The sequence below is a fragment of the Sphaeramia orbicularis genome, chromosome 13, assembly GCF_902148855.1.
Source record: "Sphaeramia orbicularis chromosome 13, fSphaOr1.1, whole genome shotgun sequence".
NCBI lineage: Eukaryota > Metazoa > Chordata > Actinopteri > Kurtiformes > Apogonidae > Sphaeramia > Sphaeramia orbicularis.
In genome coordinates, this window is record NC_043969.1 from 25665816 (window position 1) to 25678207 (window position 12392).

Sequence of the window (12392 nt, forward strand, 5' to 3'; positions counted from 1 at the left end):
TGACGTGTATGTGCGGCCCTTGCCTTTCCTGTACGTCCCCTTCCGTTCACCCCCTCCCCAAAAAAAAACAAACTCCACGCCTTCCCTCTGCGCGTTCACGAGTCATGAATGTAGTCGGGTGCGCGCCTCAGCCTACACAGCATTCATAAAACGTTGAGGGGATGCTGAATGCAGCCTGGATTCTCCCCGCGCGGGCCGTGGTCGCCCCTGACAACAAAGGACGCTTTGACATGTCTCACTAAAGTACGGATCCAATTACATGCCCCGCGTGTCTGAGCTAAAAAGGCAACAGCGACCTAGTCACCATGTGATTGGCTGTTATTATAGTCAATCACCTATCAATTAAGCGGGACAGTTAGTGCCATGGCAACTCACTCAGCAACCAGTGCCCAGCAACAAGCACCCATCCCTATGTGCGTTTATAGGAGTAGCTGCACACTCTAAAGGCTGAAAAGGCTACAAACATGCCTCCCAAAAGAAAAAGAAAAAATACTACCATGATGAATTTGTGAAATGCAAAAAATTACATTGAAAATATAAATAATCAAGGGTGTCAAAATCATTTTAGTTGAGGGCCACATACAGTCCAATTTGATCTCAAGTGGCTCAAACCAGTAAAATACTATCATAATAACCTATAAATAATGACAACTCCAAATGTTTCTCTTTGCTTTATTGTAAAAAAGTTAAATTACATGAAATTATAAATACTTACAGGGTGGGGAAGCAAAATTTACAACGAACATTTAGTTGTTTTTTCTCAGTAGGCACTACGTCAATTGTTTTGAAACCAAACATATATTGATGTCATAATCATACCTAACACTATTATCTATACCTTTTCAGAAACTTTTGCCCATATGAGTAATCAGGAAAGCAAATGTCAAAGAGTGTGTGATTTGCTGAATGCACTCGTCACACCAAAGGAGATTTCAAAAATAGTTGGAGTGTCCATAAAGACTGTTTATAATGGAAAGAAGAGAATGACTATGAGCAAAATTATTACGAGAAAGTCTGGAAGATACTATTAAAGAAGAATGGGAGAAGTTGTCACCCGAATATTTGAGGAACACTTGTGCAAGTTTCAGGAAGCGTGTGAAGGCAGTTATTGAGAAAGAAGGAGGACACATAGAATAAAAACATTTTCTATTATGTACATTTTCTTGTGGCAAATAAATTCTCATGACTTTCAATAAACTAACTGGTCATACACTGTCTTTCAATCCCTGCCTCAAAATATTGTAAATTTTGCTTCCCCACCCTGTACATTTACAAATGATCCTTTCACAAAACGGAACTGCCCGAAATGTGTTTAGAAGTGTGATTTTAACAATATTCTGCCTGCTACGAAAAGTATTGTGCCTTTGTAGATCAAGTGTGATCTGTAAGCTGTAATGCACATGTATAAACAATAAGCTGAGACATAACATTGTTAAAATTGCACTTAATTTTTAAAAGAAATTTCAGGTTGTTCATAGTTGTTAATGTTTTTCACATTTTTAAAGGATAGTTTGTAGATGTAAATATTTTCATCATGTATTTTTCTTTTTTCACTTTAAAACTGAACACTGAGAACCGAACAAAAATGAGTTTGACACCCCCAGGTATGGACTATTGGATATAGGAGTGTACTTTCCAAACAGTGGTTTAACGTTAAGTTAATCAGATGTTGACAGCAGACACTGAAATAAGCTGCTGTGTCTTTTTTCTGAGGTTTGACTCCATTTTCACTGTTGCTGTGTCCATCTCTACATGCATGCTTTTGTGATCTCAGCCATAAAGAACGAATCAGTAATTAAGGTCCAGTCTGACAGAAGTGATCTGAGGAGACGCATGAGAGACACAGAGCAGAAGCTGCAGCACGAGAGACAAGACCACGGGGACGTCAACTCTGGTACAGTGCAGGCAGGGCATGAATCAACAATTAGTCTCCTTTTTAATAACCTTAGACAAAGCGTGGATCCATCTGGGAGTCAGGACAAGGGGCATGGTTGCCAAGGTTGGGCTAATTTTTGAGGAACAAAAAGTCTAATTAGCCGGGTGCCTAAGCTGATTGCTGCATTAGTTTTATAAAGTGAATCAGAAATGAAAGCTAAGTTTGACTTCACTGACACAAATGTCATTTCAGAGCTCAGTCGCCAGTTTAAAGCCATGCAGGGAGAGCTGAGCAATGAGGTGAAGAGACTGGAGAAGGAAGTCTGCCAGCTAAAGGAGGAACTTGGTATGAATGCAGATAAATGTAAACTCTGCGTGTTTACTTCAACACACAGTGTTACACTTGTGGCAGTTCCCAAATGAATTCTTCTCTCTACTTAACCTTTCTTAAGTGCTTTATCACCATTTATTATAACATTATCCTCTGTATTTTACATTTTTCACTGTAAATCTTGTATTTTCCTATATTCAATTTCCTATATTTAATTTAAATGCTAATGAAAACTCAGAGTAAATTCAAAACTTGTTATATCAAAGCAAAGAAAACTGGAGAAAAAGTGACTTTTTCAGCAAAGATATCAATAACTGAACATATAACAAGTGGTTCCAGGCACAACAAACCCCACCCCTCGCACATATTTTGCCCATTATAAGTAAATGGGAAGATTTTAAAAATTCGTTAAAAAAAATAAATAAAAATTGAACTTTGACCTACTGTTCCCAAAATGTAATGAGATCCATTCTAGGTCACTGGCAATCTATAAAGTCTATTTGGTATGAATTCAACCTTTTGCTGCTACAGACATGTGAAATTTCACCTATTATAAGGAAATGTGGAAAAAAAAAAAGATTTTAAAATAATTTATAAAAAAAATATTTAAACTTTGACCTATTTTTCCCAAAATGTAATGACATCTATTCTTGGTCACTGGCAATCTATAAACCCAATTTGGTATTAACCAATAATTTTGCTGCTAGAGTGTTAACAAACAAACTGAACCAAAAACAATACCCCTTGCCTTCCCCTCAGGGGGCGGGGTAACCAGTGTGTCCATCCATTGTCATTTGTCAAACTCCATGGGTTTTACTGGTGAATCAATGTTGTAGAAGATGACGGTGTTTCCATGTTCACTACAGAGCCTCTGAACGTCCACATGGGTCATATCTGATGACCATGAAAAGATGACAAACTGGATTTTACACTAATTATTTACATATAATGATAGAATTATTAGATCAACAGGTACTAAACATTTTAGATCAATAAATGCTTTTGGTCACCAGTGGATGTTTGGGTGTTTATGGGTTGATAAATAGTCACAGGAGTGCCATAGAAAAATGAATGTTTTGCTTTTTGCATTTGTCCTTTTAGTGCTGTGTCAGGATGAGCTGGCAAAAGAGAAGAGAGAGCGTGAGCAGGTGGGAAAGAAGAAAGACGTCACTATAGCAGATCTTCAACATGAACTGGAGAACATGGAGTTAAGCTATGAGAAGATCCTACATGTGAGTTCAGCACAAACCCAGACACTCATGTAACCCTATGTTATAAAACCTCTGAAGATGCAGATATATTCAACAAGTAGTGTCCTGCATGTTACCTGCACGTACCTTCTGAGGTACACTGTCTTGCCAAAAAAAAGTCACCACCTGGATTTAACGCAGCAAATAGGTAAGATCTTTATTGTGACCATATTTAACCTCCCGAGACCCAGAAAAGTAAAAGTTTTGGCTTTTTTACAGTAAATATTTGTCATGACTGGAAAAAGCATGATACAACAGTTTTTTCAGACGTATTTTTAACTTTTTTATGGAATGACCTTTGCAGTGGACAACATTCGTTTTTTGTTTTTTTGTTTTTTTTAGTGAAGGTTTGAAACTCTTGTCCCCTACAGAGGACACAAAATACATTGCTGGATGTCAGGAGGTTAAGTCAAGTTATTTAACCCTAACTGCTGATACAGTCAGTAGCTTCTCTGGCCTCATTTTACAGAGCATAAAGACTGGAAAAGGTCACATGGTCTGATGAGTCTAGACTGACCCTGTTCCATCAGGGGTAGAAGTGATTACTCATCATGCCTAGTGCTCCCTGTACTAGGCTGTGGGGTCTGTGTTATGATCTAGGGTCAGGTCTAGGTTCATCAACTTTATGTGTCCATAATATGAGGTCAGTTAAACCTGAATATACTGATGACCAGGTCCGAACATCAATGCATCAGGATTGATCGCTGAAATTGTGAAAGACTGGTTCAGGAAGAATGAGACATTATTTTGACACATGGATTAGCCACCACAGAGTCCACACCTGAACCTGAATCTTTGGAATGTGATAGTGAAGACTTTACACAGTGGTCTGACTCTCCCATCGTTTATTCAAGATCGAATATTTATGCAACTCTGGATGAAAGTAAATGTGACATTTGAAATGACACTGGTGCAACGAGAGATGCAACCCATAATCAACAATGTAATGTATGTGTGACTTTATTTTGGACGCCCACTGTATGTGCTCAGCTAATTAATCCAGTCTTTATTTCTTTTTTTTTTTTTTATCATAAATGATTTAATTTTGTCTTAATTTACTTAAAAATAAAGGGTAGAAAGAGCAGTTCTCGTACTTGTTAAGTGCCCTTGTGGAGACACCAGGGAGTTAAGACCAACTGAAAAGGATCGTGTCAAAGCCATTGTATGAACAATTTGTATGTGATTAATGGCTGAGATTAATTAGTTAGTTAGCTTTAATTTGTAGCAATAATGATGTAGAACAGTATGTAGCATGTACAGTAAATTGCTTCAAATCAGAACAATAAGATTCAGGTTGTAAAAGAGCCAAATTTTCTATTAAAGTGTTGTATGTGAGTAATGAGGTCAGCGCTGACCTTTTTAGATGCTGCCGAGCTTGCTAAGCATAGTCAGTATATGCAAATCTGTAGTGTGGGGGTATGAAATATAAGTAGTCAAGCCTAAAGCTATTGTTGACACCTCTGCCTGTCATTATACGACTACCTTTAATATACAGTTACCACCATTTCAGTCTTGCCGACTCTGGCACTAATTATACCTCTTTTCCACCAGCTCCCTTCCATTCACACTTAAAGGTGTTTAAAGTGGGAGGGGTATCGTGTTAGACACCACAGTGATCAGAGAGAAGTTTTGAGCTTGCCTTTATAGTCTCCTTTCCACTCAGTTCTTCTTTAGGATACTCTGGATGGTCTGACTTCCCAGGTGTCTGACGCTTAACACCGATGGAAGGACAAGAACACAACCTATCTACAGGATTACAAGGAGACGCTTGCGGAATTTGGCCTGAAAGCTGAGGAAGTTTAAGCAAAAGAAGTAACTAGAGAAGACTTTTATACAAAACTCTATGTGTGGCCTTAAGACAAATGACTTTAACCTATAAAGACCCAGTGCTACTTTTGTGGCAGTTCGCACATGAATTTTTCGCCATTTTTAACCTTTCTTAACAAATTTATTCCAATATTACTCTGTGTTTTGCATTTTTCTGGTGAAAATCTGTTATTTTCCTATATTTAATTTTCTGATCATGTAGATGTTCATTATAGCTGAGATTAAAGTTGAGGGTCATTATATCAAAAACAGAAAACTAAAAAAAAAAAAAAAAAAAAAAAAAAAAAAAAATAATACATTTTATTTATTGGTGCCTTTCAGGACACTCAAGGTCACCGCACAAAGTTGTTAAAAATAAATAAAACACAATTAAAATTACATATACAGGGTGGGGAAACAAAATTTACAATATTTTGAGGCAGGGATTGAAAGACAGTGTATGACCAGTTAGTTTATTGAAAGTCATGAGAATTTATTTGCCACAAGAAAATTTACATAATAGAAAATGTTTTTATTCTATGTGTCCTTCTTTCTCAATAACTGCCTTCACATGCTTCCTGAAACTTGTGCAAGTGTTCCTCAAATATTCGGGTGACAGCTTCTCCCATTCTTCTTTAATAGTATCTTCCAGACTTTCTCGTAATAATTTTGCTCATAGTCATTCTCTTCTTTACATTATAAACAGTCTTTATGGACACTCCAACTATTTTTGAAATCTCCTTTGGTGTGACGAGTGCATTCAGCAAATCACACACTCTTTGATGTTTGCTTTCCTGATTACTCATATGGGCAAAAGTTTCTGAAAAGGTATGGATAATAGTGTTAGGTATGATTATGACATCAATATATGTTTGGTTTCAAAACAATTGACGAAGTGCCTGCTGAGAAAAAACAACTAAATATTCATTGTAAATTTTGCTTCCCCACCCTGTATAAAACACATAGGTACATAAAATGGCAGTAGATAAAAGTGAAATTATGGAATAGAGTAGGCCTGTCTGAATAAATAAGTCTTAAGATGGGATTTAAACGTGGTAATAGAATCACAGTTTTTTATGTGTTCTGGGAGGGCATTCCAGAGGCGGGGGGCGGAGTGGCTGACAGCTCTGGACCCCATGGTAGTCAAGCGGGCAGGTGGGAGGGTGAGTTGGACAGATGAAGATGACCTGAGACTGCGGGTGGGAATGTTTATGTTGAGAAGGTTCCTGAGGTACTGAGGGGCAAGGTGGTGGCAAAAAAGTGACTTTTTCAGTCAAATCTATCATTAACTGAACATAAACACAGTGTCTCCATCCACTGTCACTGATCAAACTCCACTGGTTTTACATGTGAGTTAATGTTGTAGAAGATGACCGTGTTTCCACATTCACTACGGAGCCTCTGAACGTCCAAATGGGTCATATCTGATGACCATGAAAAGACGACAAACTGTATTTTACACTGATTATTTACATGGATTGATAGGATTAGTGGATCAACAGATATTAAACATTTTATATCAGTAAATGGTTTTAGTTTCCAGTGGATGTTTGGGTCTTTATGGGTTAATAGTTACAAGTAGGTGAATTTTTCCCACATTTAAAATAAAACATTGTCATTTAGAGCATTGATGTTCAGACAACTACAGTATTTCCAGAACTCAAGAATGCAAAAAAAGAAGTTAATATTAATTTTTAAAATAACACTATATATATATTTTTTTAACTTAGGAAAAGTTCAATAATCAATCAATTTTTGGTGGAATATCTCTGATTTCCATGTGTCTTGGCGTGCTCTTCACTCAATTTTTACATTGTTCTTCTGTGCTTTATGCCACTCCTTGCACAAAAATGCAAAGAGCTCAACTTTGTTTGACAGCTTGTGATCATCGTCTTTTTGATCACATTCCAGAGGTTTTCAGTGGGGTTTAAGTCTGGAAATTTGGAGTGCTTTCTTAATTTTTTTTTTTCTTTCTTTTTTTGTCAGATCTGTACATAAAACTCCTCTCAGTGATTTATTTTACTACTCCACACTTCAGAACACACATCTATCTGAAGCAACTGCTTCATCCATGTTTGGGTAAATTAGGAGTGTCATCCACAACAACATCAATTTGCAAGTTAGAATTTAGTATGCCGTAAACACTGATGAATAGTGCTGTCATATATTATACACCTACTTTACAAAAATCTGTATTCTGCAGTGTATGCATATATCAAGTAGTTTGTCATGTAGTGTCTGTAATGTTGTGTAATGCCCACTAGATGTAGCAAATGACTGTTTATGGTCAGGTACTAGTGGCCTGAACTTATTAGTGTTGTAGTGTGTTAAGTTTTTCATGTGTGTGAAAATACAAAGTTTGTTTTCTTTTACCCAAAGATATTAAAGTATTTCAGGACTACACCAATACATGGACTTGTGTGAATATATAGTGTATATTTGTAGCAGTGTATTTATCATATTCTTATAGCATGTTTGACAGAGAGAGTGACATGTAGTATATGGGTGCAATGAAACTGGACTCATTTTGGTATCTGGCACTTTGCCAGCTTTTTAGACCCAATAATAAAAGAGAAATTTAGACATATATTCCCCCAGGATGTACCTAAGGATGACCTCAGATAAATGCAAAAAAATATATACTCTTGCTCTGAGCCATCCCAAAATTAATGGATTTTTAATAAATATTGGGGCCAAAAATAGGACCAAAACTGGGACAGGAAAAGCTACCTAGGTGTAAGTGCATTTGATCTGGAAAACATGGCTTGAAATGGTCTTATATGGCGCTATAAATAAAGACACTGTGTTAAATTTGTTGATCCTAGTGTTTTTTCTAATCCAGACATGCAGGTTTTTCATGAATCAGCAGTCTCATTCCAGGTTTTGCACGTAACCCATCGTGTCCACTGACGTTACATGCAGAACCTGTTCAGTTAAGCACATATAAATCACGAATGATTTTGCAACAGCGGTAATTTTTGTGAAACACTCTGCCTTGCAATAATTAGTTCAATTCCCTAAATGTACTTGTGAGAGAATAAAGAGATATTAAAAAAATAGTAGTGTGTAATTTTAGTGTCCTTTTGACCGTGTTACATGCAGACTTTTGTATTAAATACAGTGTAAAATAATATAAAAATGTGTTTAACCCTTTCATGCATACTGGTCACTACAGTTGACAGCTATTCTACAGCTGTCCTCTTGTATATTCATGGATTTTGTTGTTCTTTTCGTTGTTTTTTTTTTTTTTTTTTTTTTTTTTTACACATCTTTATTAAAGTTTTACGACACTACATATCTTTTCTGACATGAACTGGTAACATTATTTAGATCTCTCCTGAGCATAAACCCCCAGAATCACAAGCCCTCCCCATGGTTTTCATACAATTTATCACTAAATTCATGTTTCTGTGCATCAAAAATTAAATGTGTGGTGTCCAGCTGAGTGGATATTTTTGCAACTTAATGAAAAATAGGTTCATAAGATTTTTTTTTTCATTATTATTATTATTTTATATATATATATATATATATATATATATATATATATATATATATATATATATTTTTTTTTTTTTTTAATTATTTCGATTTGATTTGATTTTAATTTATTTTTCAGAAGAATTTTTTCAATTGCATTGTTTTTTTCATGCCTAAAGAGGAATAAAAACACTCAGGAAAAATTTTTGATTAAGGTTCTCATAATTCGTGCATGAAAGGGTTAATCTGAAAAATAGTTTCTCTTTTATCTTAGTAAGCATTTATTTTTAAAATAGATCTAAAGTGCTTCTGAACTTGCACCATAACATTAGTCTATATCTGGTTTGAATTTTTAGCCCCTCTGTCCTGTTTTTAGGGACCAGTTTCACAGAGGCACCCATATGCATTTGTCTATACGTGAAAGAGTACAGATTGAGGGGACTACAGGTCAAATATGATAATAGATCAGTTAAGTCTAAGGTGAAACTGACCACAGATACATACAAAGGAGACTGTGTTATGACTAAGAAAATAGTTTTCATTCAACTCACAGCTGTAATAAAAAAAAATTTCAAGTAACAAATAAACAAAGAGTACAGTGCAATATGAAATAGCCTAGCAATAGACAACAAGAAGAGGGAGGCAAAATAACAGTTAATGATGCAGGAAATATGATTTCGCTGCCCAGTATCGATAAAACCCGACTTTCCCCATGGGGAGCCAGATAAACAGATTTTACTTCTAAGGCTGTCATTTGTGGGTCTTTTTCATGGCTCAGCGCAAATTTTTTTTAGTTTCTCATCAGTGAGGTAATGAATCATTTACTCAGGGATTAAGATAATTCTGTGCTCTAACGACCAATTAACATGAGAACTCAAGGGGCCTTTATCTGAAAACCAATATTTTTTCCTCAAAGCTCAAGGAGTTAGTGCCTTCAGAGGATCTGTGTTTCTGTTTGTTTGGGGTTTTATGAGACTGACTGCAGTCATCACAGTTCTCATAATGAAATAAGAATAGCACACCTGTTTGTGAGGAGACACAGAAGTACACAATGAGGTTATATTCTTATTCTGGGGATGTTACAATGAGGCCCTCAGTATGCATTATGCAGCAGTGAACAGGATTAACCCATAAAGGCCCAAACATCCAAAACCATCTACTGATCTAAGCTGTTTAATACCTGTTGAGCCACTAATTCTATCAATACATGTCAGCAATTGGTGTAAATTCAATCTTTTCATGGTCATCCGATATGACCCATTTGGATGTTCAGAGGCTCTGTCGTTACCGTGGAAACACCGTCATCTTCTACAACATTGATTCACCAGTAAAACCCATGGAGTTGGATCAATGACAGTGGATGAGACACTTAGTTTATGTTCAGTTAACGATATATTTAGCTTGAAAAGTCAGTTTTTCTTCGGTTTTCTCTGTTTCTGATATAATAACCTCCAGTTTTAATCTGAGCTTTTATGAACATCTACATGATTAAGTTGTAGTTAAATACAGGGAAATACATGATTTTCACTGAAAAGCAAAACACAGAGGATAATGTTATAATAAATAGTGACAAATCACTTGAGAAAGGTTCAATATAGAGAACAATTCATGTGGGAACTGACACATAAGTAGCACTGGGTCTGTATGCGTTAATGAACTAATTGTAATTTGAGGTATGCTAATGTTTATGAGACAGATGATATTCCATGAAAGGGGGTGTACTTATTTATAGTGCATATAGGAACTCAAAACAGAAATTGAATCAAGGTCCAAAGAATTTTTTTTTCTCCAAGATTAAACACCCATGAGGTTTGGCGCTCTAAGAATGCAGGCATTTTTTTGCATGGGTGAAAAAAATGTTTTGAATTTTGTGCTGTAGCCACAAAACAAAATCTGCTGCTTTATTCTTTATTGTGAATACCTGAGAGAAGCGTCGGCCACTGCACATTGAATGGAATTTTAGTTGTCTGCCTTGTCGGCTGCAATTTAATGACGCATCGAGATGGCCTTCAACTGATGAATCAAGATGTCCACATTGTGATTTCCCACAGAGGCAAGTACACGAGAGAAGATCACATAAAAATACACTTACACAAACACACAATCGGGTAATCGATGTTCCCCATCTGCAGACCATCGATCAAGGGAGGAATGAATTGTGAGGGAACGAAAGACAAAGTAAATGAAGCTCCATTTTATTTCTCTGAAAGACAAACAATGTCAAGATGTTTTGGTCAATATGTTCAACAACAACTGTCAGCAAACAAAAAGCTGTATAACAGCCTTGACAGCCTCTCACCTTGCAGAGAATTTTTGCTCTCAGAATACCTTTTCTCTGAACACACAACAAGAAGCCTTTTTTTGCAATTAATTGCCATCAAATCAATAGGAAAGCTCTCACATAAAAAATGTACATCAGTAAATTAGATTGTTTCCACTGACAGCCTGTTAGGTCAGTTCAATTGATATTCTTAGATCCAGTGCGCATTAGTGGTCATTATGAAAAGGATGCTTACACTCACACTGTGAACCTTGGGAAATCTGCTGTCAGACTAAAAGAAGAAAACTGTTCGACAAAGGCAGACGTCAACTGGAGTGAGCTGAGTGCAGAGGTGCAGACCACTTGTGGAACCCACTGAAATTCTATCATTTTTTAATAATATCCGGGTCTTATATAAGGATTTCTGGACACAGACTTAAAAAATATGATGTTAAAGAGAGTGAAATGACAAAAATGCATTTATTTCCATCAAAACAGCTGGTAAAAATACTCCCTCTATGGCAGTGGTTCCCAACCTTTTCTGGCTCGTGACCCCATTTTAACGTTACAAATTTCTGGTGACCACAGACATTCAAAACGGAGACATTTTTCTCTTGGAGATGTCTTAGCGGGACCAGGCAGGTGAAGAAATTTTTCCGTTTTCTCATTGGTCCAGTTTTCTGACTGCAACTGGTTAATCAAGATATGCCCTCTCAGATATTACATCCTGCATTTTATTTGAACTTGATTTTTATTAGGAAAAGTGTGTGGTGTTTTAATTATAATGAAATATATATTGGATCAATTTCTTTTTACATTTTTTTTTTTTTATCAATTACTAGAAATTTCAGGCGACCCCAAGGTTGAAAAACACTGCTCTATGGGATGTTGGCATGGTCAAATCAGATCAAATCTTTGCAAAACAAAATAACTACAAAGAAATTTCTATTACTATGTGCTACAAGTAGGTAAGCTTGAGGAGTGAAGTAGATTTTCCCCACACCTCTGCAGGCACCCAGTGCTCATCATGGGCTCCATAAATCCAAGAGTAGCTAGGCAAGCTGGGTAGAGATGCATTTAATTTATGGACTTGGAGCACCAGAGGCAGAAGGAGAAGCATGAGTACGATGAAATAAACTTGACACAGCAGTGACATACAGGTGGCGCTGACTGCTTGTGTGAGTGTGTATGTGGCTGTGGATATGCACTGTGACATGCAGGTGGTGACAAACTGAAAATTGTGTCATTGCTAATGCTGCAGTGGAAAGATTGTGAGACAGGCACACAGAGAGGAGAGGAGAGAAAAGAAGAGAGTGAAGAAGTCAGAATTAAACTGGAAATCAAATGCAGAGTGTTGTGTGTGTGTGTGTGTTTGTGTGTGTGGTGTTCA

General features: G+C 36.5%; 1 protein-coding gene across 1 annotated transcript; it reads left to right on the forward strand.

The window, feature by feature from the left end:
- The first annotated feature begins 259 nt into the window (after positions 1–259).
- On the forward strand, positions 260–5259 carry drc12 (dynein regulatory complex subunit 12 homolog). The gene is given in 5 exon segments (XM_030151333.1): positions 260–413; positions 1775–1894; positions 2129–2221; positions 3308–3438; positions 5131–5259. Coding segments are annotated over 5 exon segments (627 nt in total).
- The last annotated feature ends 7133 nt before the right edge of the window (positions 5260–12392 follow it).